This window comes from Camelus dromedarius, chromosome 4, assembly GCF_036321535.1.
Source record: "Camelus dromedarius isolate mCamDro1 chromosome 4, mCamDro1.pat, whole genome shotgun sequence".
NCBI classification, from domain to species: domain Eukaryota; kingdom Metazoa; phylum Chordata; class Mammalia; order Artiodactyla; family Camelidae; genus Camelus; species Camelus dromedarius.
In genome coordinates this window covers 79527771-79554558 of record NC_087439.1, presented here as the reverse complement: position 1 = coordinate 79554558, position 26788 = coordinate 79527771, and the positions used below count along the sequence as shown (strand labels likewise).

General features: G+C 40.3%; 1 protein-coding gene across 1 annotated transcript in view; it reads right to left on the bottom strand.

The window, feature by feature from the left end:
* XRCC5 (X-ray repair cross complementing 5) overlaps positions 1–26788 on the bottom strand; it is an 81543-nt gene that overhangs the window by 34231 nt on the left and 20524 nt on the right. Inside the window, exons 10-16 of the mRNA XM_064485150.1 lie at positions 24527–24589; positions 20761–20898; positions 19807–19897; positions 16600–16733; positions 10913–11109; positions 6082–6175; positions 4581–4650 (exon numbers count right to left, since the gene is read on the bottom strand). Coding sequence (XP_064341220.1) covers positions 4581–4650; positions 6082–6175; positions 10913–11109; positions 16600–16733; positions 19807–19897; positions 20761–20898; positions 24527–24589 — 787 coding nt within the window. The remainder of the gene's footprint in view (positions 1–4580; positions 4651–6081; positions 6176–10912; positions 11110–16599; positions 16734–19806; positions 19898–20760; positions 20899–24526; positions 24590–26788) is intronic.

Genomic DNA, 26788 nt, shown 5'->3' with positions numbered 1-26788 from the left:
TCTTAAAATTTTCAGCTCTGTGCAAAATAATAGATAAAGGCAGTGTTTTTATTTTCTTATCTTTACCTGGAAAGAGCTGTGATAGGTTATGTAATTCATATCCACGATTATACAAATCAGGGTCCATTAAAAAGAGAAAACACACACACACACACACATACACATGGGAAATTTCTCCTAAGTCCCAACTCTTGAGAATACACAGGTTAGGACTTGATTCATGGCAGAAGATCATATAATGAGTGCAAGCAAGCTGCTGTGCAAATGGGAAGTGCTCTACCCCACAGAGTTGAAAAACACTGTCTACTTGACTTTGATAAATGATATAATTGTACTACTAATAGTACTACATTCTACTTAGTGTTGGAAGGTCCTGCAGAAGTGAATTTTAAGAAATATCCTTTAAAATTGAAACCGTGTTGTTTGATGTAATGAGAATACAGTAGGTTGGAAAACAAAGACAACAGACTTGAGGATGAGATGAGATTCAAACAAAGTGGTGTAAGAAAGACGAGGTAGCCACAGAATAAAGTGATCATCACCCATCAAATGGATGTGTGCACATCACTGCTCACTGTACATGAGTCTAACACTAAATATCACACCCAAAATAGTAGTCCGTACCATTTTTACTTAGGATGCCTCTTCTTGACAGGTTTTTTTTTTAACCAATCAGGCTCCTGTGAATTCAGTTTGGTGGAACGGAGCTTCGCCACTGTTACCACTCAAGGTCTAATATGGAACCTGTAAGCTAAGTGGCAAAAACAGGGTCCCTGGGGAAAGAATCATCTCATATTACAAAGTTACATTCCATCCTTTTATCTGTCAACAAATATACATCTTTTCTGGCTCTTAGAGAACCCAGCTTTTGACATGAGGTACATTCAAGCTATTTTACATAATATCTCATACTCAGGGGGAACCTATAAATTCATACATATCCCAGTCACATAGAAGTTAGTTGGAGAACTGAAGTGATGTGGCCTATCCTTCTCCTCCAGTTTGCTGTCTATCTTTTGACCATTTTAGCACTCTTCCTAAGTGCAGGTAGGGAAGGGACGAGGAGGTGGAAATCCATGGTGTCCTCTTCAGAAGCTCCACGGAAGAGTTCGTGGAGGAGACACTCTTATAAGTGGGCAACCTCGAATCCAGGAGTCTCTAAGAATTCAGGTTCTCAGGTTCTTCCAACAACCCACAACTGCAGATAACAGATATCACAAATGATAGCACTGATGCACTTAAGAATACTGTGGGAGGGAAAAAGCCCTAAGTTACAAATGATCATTATCTGTACAGCCATGGTCAAGAATTTTCTATTGTAAAACAGTAGTGTAATGGTTGGGGGTATGAGGAAGGAGAAAAGGGACTAGAAAAAGAAGGGTACCTGAGAAATCAAAGCATCAGCAGTCAGAAAGAACAAATTCCTGGGGTTCAGTGTTACCTCCTCTAAGCTAAGAATAAGAAATATCACTGACATCAAAAACTAGAAGACAAGAAAATGTGTAGCCGCCTACTGGAGACTGCTGATGTCAAAGAGATTAGATCACAATACTCTCAGTATGACTCCACTACTATTAGGCCAGATAGAAAGGAATGACACCCATATTTTAGTTCATAATAACAGGCGAGAGGGCCAAGTTCTAATTAAGAGTAAAACTATCTATTGTTGATCATGCTTTTGGCAACTGAATTTGAAAAATAGATAAACTGGAGAAAAGAGAAGGGCTTCTGCCTCCTGTGTCCCAGACAGAGATCTCCAGATCAATACCAGATAAGCCGCTTTAAATTTGAAGGAGCACTTTGGGCTTGCAAGGGAAGTGAGTCTTGGCTCACAAAGGGCCTTAGTAAAGAGATGTCCTGGCAGAAGAAAAGTAGAAAAGTAATGAAAAAATAAATTTTTGGAGCTTGAAGCAAGAAAAAGAAGCCAGTTTAGGACCATGATAGAACTAGTTGCTAACAAGTGGAAAGTCACATTTTCCCAAGGCTCTGCAAAAAGTCTGCTTTTGTGAGGTCACTAGAAAGAAAGCTCTGATCAAGTCCCAGATGGAGGTACAGAGGGACACCTACCACCACAACACTAGCAATGTGCCAGCGCGCAGTCACATTAGACATAACAGTTCGGTCTACTCATCAAAAATCCTATCTATAAGCACAAAGTCTGAGATGCTTGACCTTACAATGTTTAAACAAACAAACAAAAAACATGTCGGAAAGGAGGGCATTAGGAATCGGGAGAAACAGTGCTGCTAAGTAGAAAAATCCAGTATTTGAAGGAGACATGGATTTGGATCTCTGTACAACTTTGGAGGAAGTTCATTTGTTCCAGTTTTACAGTTTTTCCATCTATAAAATATGAATAATAATACCTATTGTAACCTACATGCCTTCTAGGGGTCACTTGTCCGTGTTATTTTCACAGGACTGCTTCAAATCCCCAATTCAGCCTAGAGGAAACACTGTTTTCCTAAGACAGGAGCAAATTCTCAGGAATTTACTCTCTCAAGACCTCCGGGGCTCTCAAGTGCTTTCACTGCCTGAATAATTCCAGACCCAAAACTCAGCCTCCTCACCCGTTTCCCCAAATAGAGCACTCAAGCTGAGCATTCCCTAGTTTTTCTGACACTGCATATTTGCAGCCATGAGCTGGGAACATACTGTAGAACGCTGTGTATGCCCTTGGTTAATTCATTCACTTCCTCTCTCCCTCTTACCTTTTCTCCTCATCCCCTCCTCTCGCTCTAGTCTTTCCACTTCTATGATGCTAGTAGCTTCCCCCTCCACTGAGCTCCAGCACTGGCGAACAACCAAGCCTGGGGACAAAGACTCACAGCCTCCGAAGTATTTTCTCAATAAAAAGCACTACTGAAGTATTTTCTCAATAAAAACTAACTCTCTTTTTCAGAAAATTCTGGCACCGTTACAGCTCTCACATTTTTCCCACTTGCTCATGTGACTCTGCAGGATTGCTATGTGGGGTAAAAACTGAGACAAAGAGTATAATAAAGGGCCAGCATGATGATGTGAACTTAGTAGACAGTAACAAACTGGTGGCTGCCTTTATAATGGTGATGACGCTAGATTTAGTCCCTGCAGAGATCATGGGTACACCAACCAGAGAGACTAATCACTTCCAAAGGGACGACCTTTGACTTTAGCTGAGGTAACCCATAACATGTCATCAAAGGCTAAGAAGGCCTCAGTCTTTCTTCAAAAAGACAATAATCATGACAGATGACAGCCTGTTGACTTGTCACAGCAGTGCTTCTGCCCCCTTCCAAACACACAGTCACGATTTGCAGCCAAAGAGACAACACAGGTACAAATGCTGTGAAAGCCTCCTTTGATCAACACAATATATGAAGGAGAGAAATGCTGAAGTACTGTTTCCACCAATCCTTCTGAAAGCTGTCACTTTAATTTCAGATTTCCTTCTTTTATTTAGATGTAGTTTTGTCTTGTGTTAAAATTAAAAAGCTTTTCTTCCATATGTCCGTCCTTAACAGGGCAAAGAGCTCTTTCCCAATCTCAAAACACAAAACGTACATATCCCACCTAAAAGAATGCAGATTCCCATGAGGTCAGAGCTGGTCTTCCTGGGGAAACTCTCATAGGCTTGGCCCCTGTACTCCCGCCAGCAGGATTTGGCCTGGTGGGTGATGAGCTCTCAGCTGGCTATGACTGCTTTGGGCAACAGCACAGCAGGTCCAGGCATCTTGCTGGGATTCGCACATTCCAAGTAGTAAAGCATCTGAGACCTATGCTAGGCTCTACAGATGATTAAACTAAAAAAACTGCAGTGTTTCTAGGCACTTAGGAATCATTTTTCCCCCTTAAATGTCAAGAAGTTGGAAGAGAAAGTTCTGCACACACATTAACATAAACACTCACAGAGATGGCAACTCGCAGACAGGCCTGACCCTGGGCAGCACTAATGAATACAATACTGTTATACACAGACACCTGCAGGATTACAACTGCCAGCTGCTGCTCCTTAAAGGTGAATGAACAGGAACCTGAAGGTAGTCAAGTGAATGAATGTCAGTCCCAGAGGCCCTCTATCCATCCCTGGAGGCTGTTTTAATATTAGCCCAAGCCTAGATGGAGTTCTAGGTTATATCTGATTTAAAAAATGTGAGGATGCAGTCAACTTCAGAAGGATCAAATCTAGGGGCAGCAGTAAGGTCTTTCTGAGACTACTGTCAAGGAGCTCAAACCCTGAGGAGAGAGTAAGAATGATACGTCTCAGAAAACAAGCTAGGACACAAAAATGTTTTATTCCAAGCTCACTCACAAGACCTCAGAGAACTTCGATGACATGGAACTACTGCAAGGTTCTGGCCCACAATTTTCTTAACAGGGACACCTACGAATTAGTTCTTCTCTGTTTGGCAGCCCCATGCTGAGTTTACCCTCATGTGCTCATAATGTTGCCTTGGTGAGCTCACTAACAAGGGACAGTCACAAAGATCTATCAGGAAAGGAAACTGCTATACAAGGCATTATAACAAAAGACGACACTTATCAGTTACCCTAATTAACCATTTTTCTCTTAAGTGCAAGGCCCAAGGCGTATCACTCACCTTCCTCAAAGCTGGCCTTCTTCTGCCTCACTAGAACACGGAAGTTTTCAGCAGGATTCACACTTCCAACCTGGAACACATCCACAGACAATAAACCTGCAGGTCACTTCCCTTTTTGGCAACCAGGCAAGACATGACAGCTTAATGTAGTATATTCTTATGAAACAGAAGCAAAGACAAAGTGAAGGCCCTTTCTATTCATTTTCATGTCCACATTTCCGTTAAAAACTAGTGGATTCCTGTGGCCAGAGGGCTGCCATCTGTCTGTCTGTTCACTTCCCTCTCCTCATGTAGCGGACTTCTTTCCAGAGGGGTCACAGGTATTACAACCCAAGGCAGTAGGCAGCCCGGCTTGGAAGCTTTATGTGGCAGACTTCCTGTGCATCCTGACACCCACCCAATTAGGAAGGGGAGTAATCTGCAGCATGGGGTCAGCTAGAGTATCTGTGTCCTAGTAAGATGACATGAGAGATAACAGCCCGATGCTTTTTCACAGAGCTGTCTTTTCTGGGGGACTGCTGCTGACTCTCTGGCACTGAAGTTTTGGTAGAAAATTCAAATAGGCCCAAACTGAACATGTCCCCCAAAGTAAAAGCAGATCAGTGCTAGGTGGGACCTTGTCAAAGATGCAAATCTCTGCCACGATACATGGCACTTTCTAATCAGACCCATGTCTTTCATCTTCCAGTCCCAACCTGGTTCAGCCCACCAGGGAGAGGACAACAGGGTTCTGTCAGGGCTGGTAAACTTTGGTACAAAATGTACCAAAATTTCTAGTCTGCTCTGGTATAGTGGTCAGAAAAACCCTTAAATAAGGTAATGATTTTTTCCCTTTACTATGAAACACTGAAATAAAGACATTCAGTTTTTCTGACAGCATTTCTTTTTGAGGTGGGGAAAAGGCATGCCCCAGTACTATCTTTCCTAGTGTATTTGGCTAGTAAGGGACAATTTTTAAGATCCATGGATTCAAAATAATGCCTTTTAGAATAAGGCAAGATGTTCAAGTTCCAAAAAACTTCCTATTAAATAGAGAAGATCTTAAATGTCAAAGGTCACTTGGTTTGGGGAAATCCTAAACTAGTGAAACCTGCCATGAAGTTGTCTATTAGAAAATTAAAGAGTTACACTCTTAAAATTTATGTATTTGGAGATTAAGACTTGTATCATCAACCCCCACTTATTCCTATCATTGTGACCAAACAGAAAGCCACAAAACAAAGCCACCAAAATAATCTCTACAGAACTGCTACCACTGAGATGTTCCATGCTCTATGTACTGTACAGTGCTCTACATACTATGTATCATATAGCCAATTTTGTACATAATTCACTGACAATAATTAAAGGAAGAAGGGAAGAAGTGTGGGACGGGCCTGTATGGTTTCTGTATTGAAAGGACCAGAGAAGGTGCTTCATTAAAGGACTAACAAAAATTGATGCAATCTCCCCCAAGCCCCAAAATTCTGAAAGAGGGGAACACTCGAAAAGTTCTGCTTACACAGGTGACATTGCCTTCAGCCAGGCTGGAGACACTAAAGGGGGCTTCCTCTTTCTCAGTCTTCAATTTTTTAGAGGTGGGTCCATCTTCACGGCTGGAAAAGAAATAAATTTATTTTCCCTCCTTAACAATACAAAACCCAAAACTGATGATGTGAGAAGTGTAAATTTATTGTTCAAGAATCAAAAATAAACAGCCACACTTAGTCCTCCTTTACAAACAGCTGCCTCCCCTTCCCAGCCTCTGAGCTCCTGACAGCCCTACCCTGGCAGCCAGGCTTTGTTTCCAGCAGTCCAGAAATCATAATTAGCAGCTGCATCACAAAGCCCTTTCAAATGATGAGGCTTCAAGCACAGGTAATGGAAACTTAACATTTCAGTAAGAAACCCATTTACCCTTCAGCTATTATTTGCTAGTTTCCACCCCAGAACTGATAGCTATTAGCTTTCCATGTACGTAGAAGACCTCTGTGTCTAACAACCCATCTTCTCCATTGTGTGTCTGAGATCTTTATAAGCTTCCACTTACAGCTGTCAAAACTTACTAGACGATCCTTCATTAAATATGCAAGAGCTTGCTCTTAGAGAGGTCTTAAACTATATACATATATATATAACCCAACACTTTCAAAAGAAAACTTGTAATTTCTTGTTTTATAAACCTAATTCTGTTTTGGGCAATATGCTAACAGAGTCCAAAAGCAACTATATGGTGAGGGAAAGCTGACTCCAAAGAAGTGTATTAAAACATCTTGCCTGAAGGCACATGCTGGCTTTAACAGTCTGCCTTAAAGTCAAGAGGAGGTCAGCTTAACTGCAAAGGAGAAGAAAATCGATCAAATCCAAAGACTCTGCCCATAATCTCTCTTAAGCTGCTGAACACAGAGATATGAAGATTTTTCTCCTAGACAAATAATCAATCTGGGGCAAAAGCAGCTGTCAAGAAATGGCTGAATGAGAAGGGAAATTAGTAACTAAGATCTAGTATTTCTAAACGTGATGTTTTTATCCAAAAGTTCAACTTTCAGACAGGCTTGAAGTAGAGGTTGTCCTAAAAATAAAGAAAAATAAGACATAAGCTGGCTTATTCAATGATATTTCAATAATGAATCTCCTCTCATAGCTAGATGAAGGGACTAAAGGATTCATTACAGCCTTAAAATTTGAATTAAAAGTTCGACTACTTGGCATCTTTCCCATTCATCACTTGCCTTTTCCCCTTTGAAAAGAAAAGATAAGCAGAAGACAGAGGACAGGGGCCAGGAAACATTGAAAGGGGTGAGTCATTCAGAACTCTTTCCTTTGAGAAGAATAAGAATAAACACACAAAGCCTTGATGGCAAAAAATGGGGGGAAAATGTACAAACCCCAAGGAAGCATGAAATTCCAACAGAATTTGAGTCCTTTTAAAAAAAAAGTCACAGACATTTCAGTTAACCTTTGTCAATTCTTCCCAAGAGAGAGAAAACATGGTTCTGCTGCTAATTTGGGGATAAAAGACCTGGATTCTAGTCTGTTTTGTCACTGGCTAGGCCTGGAATGTTACACCTTACCTTCTTGAAGGTATTCACAGTGCATTAATTTTTGTTTATCTAGAGTTTAGGGTCTAGTAGGTTACTGTCCTCTCTCATCTTCAGCTTGCTCCTCAGGACAACACTACGATGAAAAGTTACCAGGACTATATCAACTATTCACCTATTCTCTCCCCAAAATACAAATTCACTTACACAGTGGTATTCAGGAGCATTAAACATACAAAGCTATGCTAAGGTCTGTGAGAACTCAGGGTTGAACCCCATGAAGCATTTCTTAAACCCTTTAAGATAGGATTCTAGGGAAGGAAGGATAAGGAGACATACATACTAATTCTCCAGAACTGAGCAGGTGAAGGCAAGCCCAGAAATAAGCAGAAAGTAGTGAAAACAACATATTTAATAGTCTCAAGACTGAATCACTTAATAGCATTATTAGGAGTTTAACCTACTTTAAACTCACAATGTCTAATTGAGGTTCGAGAGCGCAATGGCTCTCATCCCTAAACTATCTACAAAGGACCTGCGCCCTGGAAGGTACAGGGTCTGTACCTTCTGTACAGGGTCACAAAAGTTAATAGAAAATCAACACCTTCAAGACGTTCAGACAAATAAAAAAGATAAATATATAAACAGGCAATTAACAAATATTATGGTAAGCACCATATTCCTTTGAGAGGATAGCAACTAGCTGTACTGGGCTGGGGAATGACGTGCAGGCTGGGAGGTAGTGAGAGATGAGGATGGAAAGTATCTAAATTGTAGGCGTACAAACTGTGAGGAAAGAAAGTGGTTCTCCAGGCAGCTGGATTACAGATAGATACTTCTTTTGCTTCTGCTTACCTGGGTTTTCTTATTTGTGTCACAGAGTTTGATCTCAAGCTGAAGATAATGGGAAGCCATGAAAGCAAAGGTTTTTAATCAGGGATCCAAGGATGACGTCAAGAAATTTGTGAACTACTTGAAATTACATGCAAAACTTATTCTGTGAGGGCATTTTCCTGGGGAGAGAGTTCTTAGTTTTTTATCTGATGATCAAAAGGGTCCAGTGCATGCGCGCGCACACACACACACAAACACAGAAATGAAGGAAGCACTTCTAAAACTAGGGTTTCAACAGGTTCAGCATGAATAGCAGATCTTCTCAAATGTTCAATGCTTTTATTGATAATGATAGTATTATTGCCTCAGGTTTCAACTATTGTCTTTCCTCCAAATAGTTTAAAGTGCTTTAATATCTGTAATTTTATTGTTATAATATATCTTGTGATGAGACTGTTTTTAGATGAAGAAACTTTCATAAAGGTAAAATTATTTAGCCAAAACCAGATCAAGAGCTGGAATGAACACTAGTGATTGCCAGCTCAGGGCCCTTGTCGTGGACTCTGACACCTCCTGAACGGACATCTGCCCACTCCCGTCTTCACCCTTCACTCCAACACTGGAAATAGGTACCCTGGATACAGGGATGCTGTATATACACAAAAACATAGCTAGTTGTTAGCAATTTTTTTCCCTTAGGGAGACCACCTCTAAAGCTGATTGGAGCCTTATCATAAAAACTAAGGGGCTATAAGAAACCTTGCAGAAGGGACTGAGTCATTCTTGAATATAGGAGGTACTCAATAAATATTTGTTAAGTGCGTCATTTCTGCAGTTCTTAAAAACCAAGATTTCTGAGAAGGAAGAGTAAAGAATAGGAATGTGAGTAGGTGTGTGTGAGCAAGATTATTCTCAGGCCCCAGGCAGATAATCTGGCTGTGTCGCAAACTGCTATGAGAGCAAAGAACAAGAAGCCCAGAAGCTCAAGCTTCCAGAAGGAGTGAGAGGCAGGAACGGGCTGAAAGTGTCATCACAGCAGGGATCAAACCACACAACGACAGCCTTCCAGCCTTCAGGGACTAGGTGGTGTGTTCTTTTAACCAGCTAATTTACATTTTAATCAACAAAAGGAGGGGAAAACAGCCCATTTCTTTCCCACAATGCCAGCAGGTAATCAAGATCACTAACTGGAGCTGTAACATTCAAAAAGAGAATAGCCATATGACTGCAGTGAGACCACAGCAAGTCTGTCATGGGAAGAAATGGACTCAGCATTTTACTGAACTGTTCTCTAAGATACGAATCCAGAGGAATACAGGTAGATGAGGATGGCGGGGTAGGGGAGATTTTTGGTGATAGTCTTCCTGTGTAAAAGAAGGCATGACAGACTAAAAAGAAACATAAAAGTCTCCAGGATGTGTTAGAAATGCACATGATAGAATCTATCAATCCCATGGTTGTTTTTTTCTTTTTTCAATTCTGACAAAGCTTGTGGTATTAAGCTCTAAAAAGCCACAGAAAATGCAAGGTTTAATTTTCAACTTGGAAGATAATTCACTAAATTAACAATTTATAGAACCCTGTAAAGATTTCTGGAAATTATTCCATACTGTTCCAATGGGGTATTTATAAATAAAAGCTTTACTTTGTCAATAAAGATACAGCTGTGCGAAGGAAATCAAAGAAAAAGGAAATAAAAATTATGGTCTAAAACTGGATCTCAGAATGCAACCTAAAGAAATGAGTAGATCATTTTGATTTTGGGGAAAAGTCACCAATAATCAAACCTAAACCTGGTAAAATAGACCCAAATGATTCTGGATGAGAACAACTTCTTATGGTTTGTTTTTGTTCTGCTTTGAATGGATATTGCTATAGTTTTGAACAGAATTTGAAGCAGAGAAAAAAAACCTTAATAGCTACCTGAAAGCTTGAGTTAAGGATTATATGAAAGGCATTTTAGAATCCTTATACTACAAACACCTCACTAATGGTATAACCAAGTACATCACCAACATGGTAACAGCACAGCTACAGGGTTTTCGTTCTCCTTCCCATTTTCCCTCCACAAATCTCACTGATATTCTCCTGATGCCTTACCTCCAAAATGCAAATCTTTCTGACCCAACTCCCTCTCCTCTCACCCCCAGCACCTTACTTTAAAACTAGTAAAATGTAGTCTCAGACATTGAAAGACTGTTTATTCTTCCTATCTCTGTAATTCACCAAGAATCTGATGCTGATCAACAACCTACAAGGCAGCTCTAAGTTCCAGGTGAAAACGAGGATAAACTATATCCACAATGAACAGAAATGAGAAAGCAGGATTTTCAATGCAGGGGTCAAAAAGCGTAAGGTTCCTTCCTCCTACCCTTGTGATTCCACAAACCCAGATGCAACCCTCAATTCCAGAGCCCCTCTCAGGCTATCACCAATCTTAGGACTCCAATGTCACATGCAACTCCATCCAGTACTTACATGTCTTGGAAAATGTCCTGTGCGGTCACTTGGTCCTTTCTCTTGATGACTTCAGTTAGAGGGAAAAGGGCCTTTATTTTAGAGAGAGGATCCTGACAGTTAGCAGTCACTTCAGCGGGGGGATCCAGCATATTCAAAATGTGCTGTTGAATTGGGGGCAGAGGCTCCTGGGGATGTAGAGCTCTGTGCAGCAGACACTATGGAAAAGGCAGAAGGATTTTAAAATGCAGGTGCAGATACCACACACAGCTTCACCTCGCTTTTCTGATCAGGGGTCCTCCATCTCTAGTTTGGGAGGGCTATGGGATTCCTACCATGTGTAAAAGACAGCAAAGAGGGTGGAGCCAGAACCACCTTGGTTAGCAGGGCCTTGGTAATGTCTAAGAGTGCCTAGCAGCACGGTTGGCTGAAGCCCACCAGGAAAGGAGCCTCATCTAAGAAAAAGAAGCTGCTGCTTTAAGTACTTGGAGGATAGACAGGTTCCCTGAGACACATAATTCCAAGAACCTCTGACAATCTGGGATTATAACTTTTTGGTTTTAATCTTTTTAGCCCCACCTTCAGCATGCTGTGCTTTCTCCTATGCATAATCAGAGAAAACAACATAGAATGGGTGACTGGGAAGGAGAGGAGCCCATGCTCAGAGAGTCCCAGGGAGGACTCCATGGAAGAGATGACTCCACAGCTCTGTCCCACACCTCCCCCGAGTGCTGGGTTTGGGCTGCCCTCCCCCGTCTACTCACTTTGTCCATCTCCACTCCTCCCACTCTTGTCCAGGCACCAGCACCTCTCAGGTAGGCTACCACAATCGCCTCCTAACTGGCCTCCCTGCATCCACTTTCACGGCTCTACTGTAGTAGGTAGTCATCTTAAAACGAGCTCCCTTCCATGTCCTAGAGTCAACCGTAACACAGCCCCTGAATCCTCCCTTCTCCTGTCACCTGCCACCCACTCACCACCTCCTCCTTACTCCCCAAACCCAGCGAGACTGGGATCCTCCTGTTTCACTCACATGCCAAGCTCACTCCAGACTTGGGTCCTGTGCTTAATGCTCCATCTGCCCATTCTGCTTTCCCTTAGATCTCAATAGAGTTGGCCCTTTTTTTTTTTTTAAATCACTCTGCTCTTTGCTCAATTATCGTCTCTTCTGAGAGGCCTTCCCTGACACTAAATGAAGAAGCCCCTTACCCTCACTCTACTAGTCATTCTCTATCACGAACCTTGTCATATTTCTTACAGTATTTATCATTATCTAAAATTATCTTACCAATCTTTGAGTTTACTTGTTTATTACCTCCATTCCCCTCCTGAAAGTAGAGGTCTTATTTGTCTTGTTTACTGCTGAATTCTAAGTACCAAAAACTGCATCCAAGACACAATAAGCACCTAACAGGTATTAGCTGAATGAACAAAGTGCTCTTTCTCAGAACTCCAGTTGCTGACAGAGGTTATCAGGATGCAGCACCAGGAGTGGGGCCAAGATCAAGGCCAGAGCCAGGTTCTCCACTGCTCACACGAGTGGAAATCTGGATGGCAAGACACTTCCACTCAGTCATCGATACTGCTTTCAGACTACGAAACCAGGCTTTGACAGTACTGCTTTCTGCCCAGAAAAGCAAATACGCTAAAAGGAGTATAGGAAGGTAAGCAGCAAAGGATGAACGAACCACTAAGAAAAAAAAAAAAGAAAAAATGAAACTATCAAGTCACTGATGTTTTACTTCCCTTATCATCCTTGCTAGAGGATAATTCCAAAATCAGGTCAGAGAACAAGGCTCCTATTCCCACCTTTAAACAATTTATACATTTAGTAATTACTGTGTCATATCACAAGGTATATGGTTTATGCTACCCCATGGATTGTTTTCCTACCCTATAGAAAAAGTAAGCTAGATGTCACAGTTCTAAAAAAATAAAGATACTTAGGCTTAAATAGTAAATATCACCCAAGAGTCAATCGTCAACAAATTCAGAAAACCCTGTGGTAGGAATTAAGTACCAGTCTCCCCTGGAAATTTCATGTGCTGCTCCCTGATTTCAATACACCAACCCCAAGTCCTCCTCCTAGAGAATTCATCTGTTTCAGAGTCTGACTCCTGCTTTCCTCTCTCCTAATTACTCCACTTTCCCTGGAGCATCACTGACATTAGGCCTGTTTCATATGAAGCAAAAGGGGGAGCCCAAATAATCCCAAACCCTGTGAATCTACCCCAGCCTTCTCGTGCATAATTTGTAATCTTCAGCACTCACCCTCAGGCCAGTCACTAAAATACCTAAAACAGCTTGGAAAGCCCTAAAGATGTAAGCAGAAGTCAAACACCTAACAGAGGAGACTACCTCTCATATACTCGGGAAGATTCTATTTGTGATATTCAAATGACATTTTTGGGAAAAGAACTAGAACAAACAATGGATAATACCTTACCCAGACTCCCTACTGAAACACACTCTAGATTTTCAGTATGAACTCTCAACAGTACTTTCAAACAGTGTCACCATCCATAAGCAGTAATAAGGGACCCACAAGAGATGTTCTGAAGCATCAATCTCTCATATTTTCTCAAAGGTAGAAACATTTTAGATAAAGCTAAGTGGGATATTCATAAAATTCAATGAAAAAAAATCCCAATTCATTAAAAAAAACTTTATGAAAAAGTGACACTTTTTAGTAACTGAGAAGCTGAGATCTCAGTCCTCAACCTACTTAACTTCTCCTTTAAGCAACCATTATTCTTTGATGTAATTTTTACAATTTGAAAAAGACTAGAGAATAAACTGCAGGCCAAATGACTAGCTCATACATTACTAATACGTTGATTTTGATTTTAGCAACATGGTATCAATTACTATAAAGGCAGTGTTAACTGTACACTTGACAAAAGACGTATTTTTCAGCATTTCTTTCTAAAATGAGAATTAACCTCTTGTCAACAAGTTGATTACTAAATCTCTCCCTCCCTCTGCCTCCTACTCTTCACTCATTTACCCTGAGCTATAGATATTTCATTTAACAGGGGAAAAAAAGTCTTCCTAGGTCCTCTCTCTTCATCAGTTATGCTCTCTCCTCTGGGCCATGTAACCTGGCTCCCATCCCGTTCCTCTACTGCCACTGGGCCCTCAGCATCATCAAAGACTTCACTGTCAGTCCCAAAGGCCCTTTGCCAGGCTCAGCCCTACTCACCATTGCACAAGGTCTGACTTGCGACCCTTTCCTTCTGACACTCTTCCCTCCCTGTGCCTTTCAAGGCACCAGCTTCTCCTATTCTCTCTACCTCTCTGACCTTTTTGTGGGGTGGAGGTGGGGACAGTCTGTTTCGGTTCTTAGCAGCTCTTCTTCTTCTGTCCACCCCTAGTTGTCAGTCCCACTGGTGTTCAGGACTCCATTCTCTCTCTTTCTCAAGCAACAGACTCCCCCAGGTAACCTCATTCACTTCTGTTTCTATCTAAATGAAGAGGACTCTCAAATCAATATATTTAGTCCTAAATCCTCTCCTGGGCTCTGCATCCCTATTTCCAACTTCCTACTGAGTGTCTGTACTGGGACAGCCACCAGATAACTCAAATTTAACACTTGCAAGAATACATGAGTTACATTTCTGTCTGTTCATTCTTTATGCCTTGTCATAATTAATGGTGACATCATTCTTCCAGTCATCCAAGCTAGCATCCTGTTATCTTCAATTCCTACTTCTCATCAACCACCATCCAATCCCTCAAGTTCATCTACTCTACCTTCTAAACGTTCTCCTCTCCACTCTCTGTCACTGCCTTAGTTCAAGTCTTCGTGTGGGCCGCTGCAGGGTTCCTAACCAGTTGCTAGTCCACCTCCCATGCCACCATCAGAGCTATCTTCTAAAACTGTCACCTACCTGCTGACAAAATCCTTTACAGTGATTACCCACTGCCTATAGGATAAAATCAAAACTACTGGCTCTTCATGACCTACCTGCTACCTACCTTCCCTGCCATCTTTTCCCCCATTTTCCCATAGGGCCTATCCTCCAGCCAAACGGAACTATTTGTGGGTCCCTAAATATATCACAGTTCTTCATGTTTTCTTGCTTTTGCATATGCTATTTCTCTCGCCTGGCGCGCCCTGGTCACATCACACATACATCTCCTTCACTCCTCAATGAGATCTTCCCTAAGTCACTCACTTGCAAGAATCTCTTTCCTCCTATTTCCTTGGTTTTATGTCTCACTACTGCTCTCACTCCTCTGGATGGGTCCTTTCAGGTAGTGAGCTTTTAGTATTTTTAGCACATGGTACACTGTTAGTACTCAATAAATATTTGTTTCTTAAAAAGTGAATTCAATTTATAAATACCCTAGCAATGATATTTCTTTATACAGATAAGTCATATGAAAAACTCTCCCCTAAAAAAGAAAACAAAGTCGATAGATTATAAAAATCAAAGCTGCCAGTTCTTAAAGCTTTAAAAGATAACAATGCCTGCACTTACGGCTTGTATCTGTTCATTAATCCGACAAACATTTGTTGAAGACAGTAGAACCTACCCTTGATAAGTCTGCCAAGTGTTAGAGGTTTCTATTTCTCACCATAGTGACCTGTTTTTGCAAGCTTTCCACACCAGCTAGTCTGTTCCTCCCTTCCCTATAAATGGCAAAGGCCCTCAGGTCTTTAAGTCTACTTGCCGAAAACAGCAAAGGAATTTATACAGGTAATTTATACTTGATTACACTTAGAACACTGAAGTATTCACTGAGTCAAGTCTTGACATGTTAAGCTTCACGGTTCTAATTTTAGAACAAAAGATTTTTTTTTAACTACTTAAAGGAATTACAAGCATCAAAAAACAGGCAGTTTCTTCTGAGTAGAAGATCCCTCAAAATCACAACAGGCTCTAATATGGACTTGAGTTAGTTAAGAATGCTTTAAACAGTGAGTCAGAGTGGCCATCAATGGGCTCCCCAACACGCAGCCCCACCCCCACCCCCCACCTCTTCCCATCCCCTGCACAGTGGGCCCTCAATCCGCTGTGGAGAAAAGTCTGCCTGGAAAAGCTGCTTGGGATACTTTTTTCACCTTTGTGGGGTTCAGAGAAGACTATGTCCTGCTGTCACCAAATTATCCCAGGACTAGAATAGTCCTTCCCCTTCGACTTTGGTCTGTCCCTTCCCTTCCTTCGCATTAGTCAGCTCCCTTGTCAAGTTCCCTGTTTCCCTCAATCCAGTCTCCAGCTTCTAATTCCTTTGGGCCATGATTCAGATTTATATTTAAAATTTTTCTTTATTTATATTACTCTTTAATAAGTTCATACCATAACCTCTTTATCTGACCTCTAACACTTCTTCCTAATAGTGGTTATATAGTACACAGTTCATAAAAACTCCCCTACCATTTGGGTATAAAAAACAAAGAAAAGTCTCATTCACATAGAATAGAAGAGAAAACCCTGGAAAAAGCATAAAAGAAGAATCTGCTTTTTAATAGGTTCTCCTGTTTAAAAAACAAACATAAAAACTCCTAGCTTTCCCACAGAAAAAAAAAAAACATAAAAAAGCATCCTAAGTTTACTTCTTTCTAAAAGGTCAGAGTATTTTTTATCTTTATTCTTCCATTAAATAGACAGCAACTGAGCCCTCATGGGACCAGCCAATTACCCTCCCTTTCACTCAGTGCTCCTTCATCTAAAAAAATACAACTGGTTTATCTTTCCTCTCACCTGAAATAATCTCTGAAATTGAGGATTTGGAATTTTGGTGGTTGGAAATAAGTCTTCAATGGTGCCCTCCTCTTCATCTCTCTTTACCAAGCTCATGGAGTCAATCAAAGCATCAACAGCACTCAACTGCGCCTCTAAGATGGATACACAGCAGCAAAGAGAAATAATGATTACCTCCATTATTCTCCAAAACAAACACTTTCCATTCATAGACATTCACAGCGGTGCTGGCAGGATATACAGTCCTGACTCTGCCAAAAGTACTCGCTAGTTATGCAAGTCATTTAACCTGAGTCTTAATTTTCTCATCTGCATAAAGAGCTATTCAGAGTAGCTGGTACTTCTGAAGTGCTTTCCAGCTCTACCATTCAGTGAACTTTTGACAATGGAGCATCATATCGAAAGCAAAAGGGTTTGTTTCAGAAGAATGCACCACAGCCATACAAACCGAATTTCCATTTGGTACTTCAAAATATTCAGTATTCACTGAATTGATAATTTTAAAAAATCAGTAATTAGGAAAGGAAAAGAACATTAAAAAAAAAAAAAAAGAAAGAAAAAGAAAACCCCTCTGGTAACGAGGCATTAGCTTATGAGAATTCAGTATAACTTGCATCAGAGTACACCGACTTAACAGGAAGACGCCACCGGATCTGTCTGAGCGGGTTCCTTTACAGTCTTCCCAAGTCAGAAAGAGCTCTTCCCTCTCAACAAACCTCACAGCACTAATCACACTGGCCTACGTGCCTGTCTTTTTTTTTTTTTTTATGTTTTTTAAAAAACTGAAGTATAATTGACCTACAACACTATGTTAATTCCAGGTGCACAACACAGTGCTTCGGTATTTTTATATTACAAATGATCAACACAATGAGCCTCCATCACCATACAGTTATTACAACACTATTGACTATTCCCCATGCTTTACATCTTATCACTGAGACTTATTTATTTTATAACTACAAGTTTGTACCTCTTCTTTTTTTTTAATTGAAGTATATAGTTCATTTACAATATTGTGTTAGTTCCTGGTGTACAGCAAAGTGATTCATCTATATATATATATTCTTTTTCATATTCTTTTCCATTATAGGTTATTACAAGATACTGAATATAGTTCTCTGTGCTAAACAGTTATGTCCCTGTTGCTTATCTATTTTATATATAGTAGTGGGGGGAGGGTATAGCTCAGTGGTAGTAGCTATTCTGATAGGTGTGAGGTGATACCTCACGGTGGTTTTAATTTGCATTTCCCTGATGATTAATGATGCTGAGCATCTTTCCATGTGTCTGCTGGCCGTCTGTATGCCTTCTTTGGAAAAACTGCCTGCATACATTTCTTACTCGACTCCATTCAAATTGTAAAGATCCTTGAGAGCAGAAACGTGATAGCCTCTTCTTTATGTCTCTCCTAATACTGACCAGAAAGCAAGTGCTCCCCAATAAAAATCAATGAAATGAGTCAGTGAAAATGGTACAGCCCAAAGCAATGTGGATGAAAAGAAACCCTCCCCAAAATGCTTCTACTTAAACTACCATGTATAACTTTCATTCTGCCGATTCATTCAGCAGTTCAGTCGTTAAAAGCTGAAGCGCTATTCTCGGATCTTTCACAGTCCCTAGGCAAAAGATGGAAAAGAATAAGCAGTTCCTAAAAGTCCATTATACTTCTGTTCTTCACCTTTTCAACCATCTCTTTAGGACAGCTACTTGAAATGAAAGAGCATACAGATATTTATCATGAGACATTTCTATTCCATTTTTGGACTTTCAAGGGCAGGTTTGAGGCTGGGTACAGCCATCACCATCTTAAGCTGACTACTGCAGAGCCTACCTGGCAACCGGAAGGAGGTGGTACCTGTGTCTGTGAACATTCAGTGATTCTCTGCTACTACAAGCTAGTATCAGGCAGATCACTCTGGCATTGTACACCCCTACCTAAATGTTGAGTTGGGAACTACACAAGACAATTTTAATGATTCATTTTTCCAACAGAGCAAATGCAAACAAAAATAGGTCAACTTACAGAAAATAAATTAACAGATCAAAAAATATTTAATGTTTTAGATTCTGAGTGATTTATAGCTAAATCTCTTAACAAAGTTCTCTTCTTGAAATAGTCTTCTTAGTTACAGTTTGGAATTACCAAGAGGTAGAGACAGAATTATGCAACGTGCTGGCACCTTCTACACATCCAAGTCCACGCCTGGCTCCACATGACGCAGAGAGACTCATTTCCAGAAGAAGGTGAGGATGCAAGCCCTAGGGGCCCAGCTGAGTCTTGGCTTTCATCCTGCACCCTGCTCCCAGCATACAGAGAGCACCCAGTCTGGAGGCGTCCCTCATAGTTCCCCAATCCTACACCGACACACATTTCAACTTGTAAATTAAAACATCTACTTGTCATTTTGTGTTCTTTTTGGTATGTCTCTACCTTCAGTCCACTATTTTATATTATAATTTATTTGATGATAAAACTGAGAGATCTCTGCAAGACAGGATCTGCATCTGTGAGAATCATTCCATGCAGCGCCCTGACACCTGCAGCCAAATGCTGTTTAATAAAGATTTTCTCTCATTAAGCTCCCAGGAGCTCCTGGCAACAAGAAACAACAGGACTTGGACTGTTTATGTAAACCTCAAAGGATCTCCAGCACTGTAACTTTTTGGTTCAAAGTTACATCACATTATATATAGGACGCTAGTCATGGGTTAGATACTACATGTCAACTCATTTCAGCAGAGGGTAAACCTTCTGCTCAAAATTAGAGAATGTACATCCATTTCCACCAAGCTGCTTTCCAGATATAAGCTCCAAGTCAGAAGGAGGAAACTAGACAATGTTTGGAGAGTTTGGGTCAAACTATCCCTACCACTGGAAAAAAAAAATCACCATCATCATTACTATATACGAGCGTGACTAGAACATGGGATCCACTTAAATGCGGATTCTGAGTTACGTATGTACTACATTACTACACAATCTGAGATTGGTTGAATCTGCAAATAGAGAATGGAGGACCAACTGTAAAGTTACATGTGGATTTCTGATGGAGGGTGTGGGGTTCCAACCCTTTCATTGTTCAAGGGTCAACTGTAATTCCACCTTGAGAAATTCTAGCCCTCAACAATGACTGCAGACAGGTGATTTCCCCAAAACAGTCTGTGTTTAGAGCCAATCTGTGAACAAAATGGAAATAAACTCACCTGTAGGAGTGCATGTCTTTTTATTTTGCAAGGATGAAAACATGTACTGTCGCAAGTCTTCCATGAAAGGCAGCTGTATGTACACTAAACACTAATGAGAAAGAATGGAGGTAGAATCAGAAGCAGCGAAATTCATGGAAAAATTTAAAACTGGTCCCAAATGCTGTGAAAGTGGCCCAACAAAAGTATTTCAAAAATCAGACGGCTGAAGTCAGGGACATGGAAAGCAAAATGTTCTGATTTCTGTGATTAGCTGTACACAACTGCAACCAGTTCTCTGTAAGAATATTAAACATAGAAGAAATGCTTAAAAGAAAGACTATCAAAGAATAGCTACAAAATGCATAACCAGCACAACACATGAGAAGAGTCTCAGTGATTGGCAGGCTGATGTGGATGTCAAGTCACTTGCCTTCTCATTCCACTTCTGCCACAGTAGGTTCTCTGAGAAATAGGAAATGGCAAGGAATCTACACCTGTATTTTAAACAGGAGAGCCCTAAATATTTCACCAGGATCACAAATAAAATCACACCCTCAATCTTTATCCATATTAAAGACTGCTGCAGAAAGGCAGGTAATCTGTATTCTCTGTAGGTTCTGAGAAGTCAAGAAGGATGACAAGGGAGAGGTCACTGGATTGGTTGGGCAAACAGAAGGTCATGGTTAACCTTGACTAATTTAACAAAAAGCTCCTTGCACACTTTTACAATTTGTGTTCTTTCGTTGCAACTGGAAGTGTGGTTCACAGACAAACAGCATCAGCATTATTTGGGAGTTTGTGAGAAGTGCAGAATCTCAGGGCCCCCTCCCCAGACCTACAGAATCAGAACCTGCCTTTTAAAAAAGACCCCCCAGGTAATTCCCATGCACGTTAACAGTTGAGGAGCACTGTTTAGAATCAAGAACTGAAGGGGAAAAAAAAATAATGTGAATAAAAACCTGCAGGTCTTACCTCATAGGTGTCCTTGATATAAGGAAAAGCCACACCAACTTGAGGATTAGCCCTTCTGTCATAAGCATATCGAACTACAGCCACCATGTCTAATTCATCCAAAGCATGAATCAGGGAGGAAAGGGCAACTGCTGCCGCCTGGTAAGAAAGATGCATGTGTTAACACATACGCAGCACACGAGACTAAATACTTAGGAGACTGTTATCCACTTTCTTCCTGGTCCAGATTTCTTTTTAAGCATCCCTCTACTCGCTTTAAGGCCACACTCCACACATTTGCATTGATCACATTTACTGTACCTCTTCTGGAACTTTCCTTCCTTATGTGAATCTTCTCTCTTATCCCTTCAGTCTTCCTTCTCTGAATTCATACCCTCAACTCTAAAAACAAAATCTTTCTTTGCCCCTTCTATAAATTACTATCTGTATCTTTCTTTTCCTTCATCTTTAAATTTCATGAAATTAAAATCTTGCTGTTTCACTGCTTAAAACACAATTATTCTTCTTCAATCTAATCCAGCTACTGACCCCACTTCTTTACTGAAATTATCCTCTGAAGTCCTCCATGATCTCCAAATTGCCAAATTCTTGGTTCCCATTGTATTTGTTTAAACTTTCAGTAGGATCTGACCATCTCTCTTTCTCTACACTTTCTCCTTCTGTGGCCTCAGAAACAACACTCTCCCCTGATTACTCCACTTCTGTGAACCACTCCTACCTCAGCCTTCTCTTCTTTTAACTAATCTTGAAATTCTGTTCTTGGCCTTTCTCTCCTCCTCTCTCTCTAAACTCTGCTTGGGGATTACTTATTTTATCCAGTCCCATGAGTTGATCAATCAAACATCTGTACATTCAGCTTTAAAACCCTAAGATCCAGACTTACACAGCCTACTAGCTGGCAGATAACTCATACAGTTATACCTCGGTATCTCAAACTGTCCACGACCAAAACTAAGCTGTCTTGCCCCTCTTCTCCTCCCGTATTCCCTACTTCCATTAACACCACCTCCCAGTCAACCAAACGAGAAGCCCTAAAGTCCTCAATGATGCCACCTTACCATCCCTCACCTTCAAGTGTTCACCAAACTCTACCAATTCTATCTCTAAGCCGTCTTTCAAATTCTATCCATTCTCTTTGATCACTGCCTCCCTTGTTCCTAGGGCTGATCATGTCACTCTCTTCCATAAAAACCTCCAAAGGCTCCTCTATTCTAGCCTCAGTGAGCTGATCACCATTCCTGGGCAAGTCGTGTACTTTCTCTCCTCGGTAGATTTTTGCTTACACAGTTTCCTCCTAGCTAGAATGTCCTCTCCATTTCTCTGGCTCTCAAGCTTCTAACCCATTTTCAAGGCTTGGTAAACTGACAAGCTCTTCATTTCAGATTTGCTTAAGTCAGTTGTCTCCCTCTCCGTAACTCCCCAAACACTTTTCTCAGTGTTACCGCTAACCTTTATCAAAGTTAGCTATGAATATTCCCATCTCTTCCACTAAAAGCTTATGACATCGATTCCCTATTATCAAAATCCTCCACAGATTTCATGATAGATCAATTACCTTTTCAGTTCAATTCAAGGAACGTTTACTTAGTGCCTACTCTTTCCTAGGTACCATCTTAGGTTGTAAGAAAACAAAGTTGAGTCCCTGGTCTCAATGAGCTAGTATCTTCTTTACTAGCAGAAATGAGATATGGAACAAGTACAGAATGTGTATATTCTAGCAAGTCCCATAAGAGAGACTAGATAAGCAAGATGGGAGTCTGAAGAAGAGATTACTTCCAACTTGTTTCTAAGTTTTTATTGGGGTGTCTTTGATAGGACCAACTGGGATATTTAAAGGAAGGAAGGACAGGGTCATGAATGACTGCTGTATTATAACACAGTAATACACCTGTGGGAAACTCAATCAAAGCTCCATTTCTTTCTCTCTCTCTTCTCCCCTCCTCTTCCACATACAATGCAAATCAGCACATAAAAGTGTAGATTCTCTATACCAAAAAAAAAATTATATGCTAATGACCAGAGAAAACATTTTTAAAAGGAATTACTCATAGAATAATCAAATATTTGCATTGAAAACCAAAAGTATTCATCTAGTTTAACAATCCACATGATGAAGAGATTCCTTTTGCCAACATCTGGTTGGTACAGGCACTGCTTAGAAATGTACAGGAATGGGGATCTGACCATCTCACAAGGAACCAATCCATTTGGAGATAGTAATCCTTGTTGACAAAATAATTCTTCAACTTGAACAAAACTACCACTCATTGGTTCCAATCTACCCTCTAGTGGAAGCACAGTATAGTTTCTACTCCATATGATAATCTACGTATAAGAAGGTTACGACGTCTCTTATCCCTCCTACTCCCCCACCTACCTGCACAAGTCTACTCCATGCAGTCTTTTACTGAAGTCCTCATATGACAGTTTCTTTACTCCTCTGTTTATCTCAAAAGCTCCTATTAGTTAATATTATTCCTTGACAGTGACGTCAACAGTTTACACCAATGAGTAGCCCTTTGCCATCAGTAGATGAAATTGTTTTTCCTGAGTGACTCAAGGTAACCCTGTGATCTATAGGGCTCTCTGTATGAGGCTGGATTTGAATCATGCAAGCCACAAGGCTGCCCTGAGCTAGCAAGTCTAGATTATCACTGGGGTTTCACACAGCTTTGTGATACGACTTTCCTCACTGCATACCCAGCAATCATATGATGTGATCAGAATTTTCTTTGTGTAAAGGGACATTAAGTTAGAGTTAAAATTTTAGCAGAAGTTAAACATGAAGTTAAGTTATGTTGACAACATATACCAGAATTGCATGATTCCCAAAGGGATTTGACTCAGGAGAAATCCATGAACTCGGAGTCCCAAATCTAAGGATTCGCAAACGCCTACTGTGCTCTAGTGAATCTGTTCAGTACTGAGAGGAAGCCAAGCATTTTCTTCTCCCAGTTTCAGGTTTTAACAGAATAATAGCATATGCTTTCACTAAATCAGTAGTCAGCTATCCTTCAGAAGTGAGGAGAAAAAGAGGACTATATCAGTACCCTTCCCCCGACCCCAAACAAGCCTGCCACATCCAGTTTACCACTTCCAAGTATAAGTAACTCCTGGAGCTTGGAGATATGCTTAAATAGTCTTAAGCAGACACTAGATGGTAATCTTCCAGTTAACATCAATATCTCTAGAAATAACAAGTTTTGACTTGAAGACTACATAGAAAATATTTATAGAGAGGGCAGGTGTGAGTGTAGGATGCAACAGTGGTGAGTTGTTAGCCAGGCAGAAACCAGCCTGAAAACAGACTCTCTTCGGGAGGCAGAAACAGAATGAAAAGGGAGAAGGGAGGGGGATAAGACATATATCTCAGTGATGGACATGGTCCAGTGAGCCAGGGAAGCTCATCTCCAGGATGCTTAAGCTAGCACTAAATGTGCTATTTATGAAAATGTAAAATTTAACCTGACCCCAGCCTTCCTGAACATGTGACCATAAGATTCCTATACCTAAGTGTATCTGTTCAAATGTTTTGGTTTTTAATACTCACCTGGCCTTCAGTTGCAGCACTATGTCCTCAGGCCTTGTGCCCATGCTATGACCCATTCATTTATCATTTCTCCACTTTCAGAGTTAAAGGTCAGTGAATTTTCCCACTACTGTTGCAAGAGTTAATGTCATTTGAAACTATAAAAGCCCCAAACAACTCACTTAAAATGACAATTCAATCCTGTGGCATTACCTCAAAGACCCACTGCCAACTCACCTCATCATCTTTTGCTGCAAAGACCTTTAGAACTTGATTTCCCATAAAATATTTCCTGTGGACCTACAAGAGTAAGTGAGGAAAAGAACTGGTTTTGATCCAAAATAAGAAACACAAAAAACCATAAAGTTGCAAGTTACTAAGAAATTCTATTCAAAATGCTCTTACTGTAAAACATTCACTGGTACTAGAAACAACTTACTACTTAAGGGTCAAATCAATTGAACACAATAAATAAATGAGCACCTAGTTTATGTCAAACATTGTTCTGGGCACTGTAAACACACTAATGAATAGGTATAGCTTTGTCTTGAGGAGCTTAGATAAATAAACATGAAATTAACTGCAATGCACTGTACCACACAGGGCTTCCAGTGCACAAGAGTACAGTATTACAGTGCAGTGCCACAAGAGCACATAAGAAGGCCATCTAGCTTGGTCACAGGGAGGGTCACAGAAAGTTTCTGCAAATGGTGACACTTAAGTCAAGACTTAAAGGATGTAAAGGAACTAACTACAATGAAAGTCTGGACACAAGTGTCCTGGGCAGAGATGATAGTGTGAATGAGTCTGGAGTGACATAAACATGTAGTACATTTGGGGAACTGCCTTTAGAGTAGTGTGGTACCACAGTGCAAACAGAAAGCTGAAAGTTAGACTAGCGAGATTAGCAAAGATCAGATCATGAAACTTCTTGTGAGCAAAGTTAAGTGGTTTGGGCTTCATCCTAAGAGCAGTGACAAGGCACTGATGAACTGCAAAGAGACTAGAGTGAAGAACTAATTAGAGGGGCAGGACTGGAGGAAGGGAAGCCAGTTAAACCAAAAATAAGTACTACATGTCCTTTAAGTTTCTGAACTAGCCAAGTATCAGAGGAGTCAAAGATCAGAAAATGGATACTGAAGAGTTCCTAGTATTATAACCACCTGCATCTACCAACCAAGATTAGCGTCTCTACGATCTGTGAGATCTTGAGCCCAGAGCTCACTTTTAAGAACGTGCTATATGCTGTATGGGCAATGCTTCTCACATGTCTTCTGCCCTCCCACCTCTAAAGAGAGAAACTGTGAGCACTTTCACACAGTAACAGCAGCTCAAGAAGACGGAGTCTCAAAGGTGTGTGGGTGAGGCCCATATGATTCAAATACCGTCCATCCCTCACTTCCATCCCCCATTTGAAAACCTTTATTGAAGAAATATGAGAATAATCCTATATTTTTAGTTTGCTACATTCATACAGATTTGCCCTCCTGTTAGAATCCATAATAGTTCTTGACTGATTGAACAACAGTTAATGATATCTTTCCCTAAGGCACCTAAATGACTTCTCAAAGGGCAATCAGACATTTGGGGAAATTCTGGCTAAATGCTTATTCAGCCTATAATTAGATATGAACACTGACAACTTGGAAGAAGACAAATAGAAGACTTTTGAAAATTTAAAAGAGAAGAGTAATTCACAACTCAAAAAAAAAAGAAGCCTATTTTATATAATGAAAAGTTTCATATTAATTCAATCCAGAAATGTCAGTTTCCCTCAGTTTAAGGGAATCTGGAAAAATATATAATATTATTAACTTTAAGATAATTACTAGTCTATTAAAAGGTACATACCTATATTTTACCTTTGTTGGTATGGAAAACACCTTGCTCTTATGATAATGTGTATGCAGTTAAGATAATACATGAAAGCAGGTATGTAAAAAAATGGACTTTTCAAAAATGAGTCTGTTCACCTGGTGGGCAGATTACAACTGCTTAATGGCATAAGTTTTGGAGTCAAAAGAGACCTGGTTCAAAACCCAACTCTACAACCTGCTAGCTGGGTGACCTTGGGCCAGTTATTTAATAGCTTTGAGCCTCAATTGCCTAATGTATAATATACATATCATGGCACCCACCTAGGAGGCTTGTAATAAAAATTAAATGAAAATTTATATAAAATGCTTGGTATAGTGACTGGAATATTATAATCACTCAATGGTAGTTATTATGATTATCTTCATTTTACCTGTCTGATATTATGCTTAAGATAAAAATAATTTAGAGCTTAAAAACAAAAAGTTGATTTAGAAAACACTTCATGACTTAAAAGTTAATTTTAAGTTAATGAAATATCTTTTAAAATGAAAAATGTGCTTTCTGTTCATCTCACTCTTTCTTGCTTTGTCATTTAACTAAATAGGCCCCCACTCTCACCCTGGCACAAGTGATTTCAGTTTTTTGAGTCCTGAAGTACACTTGCAGGTGTTTTGGAAAGGT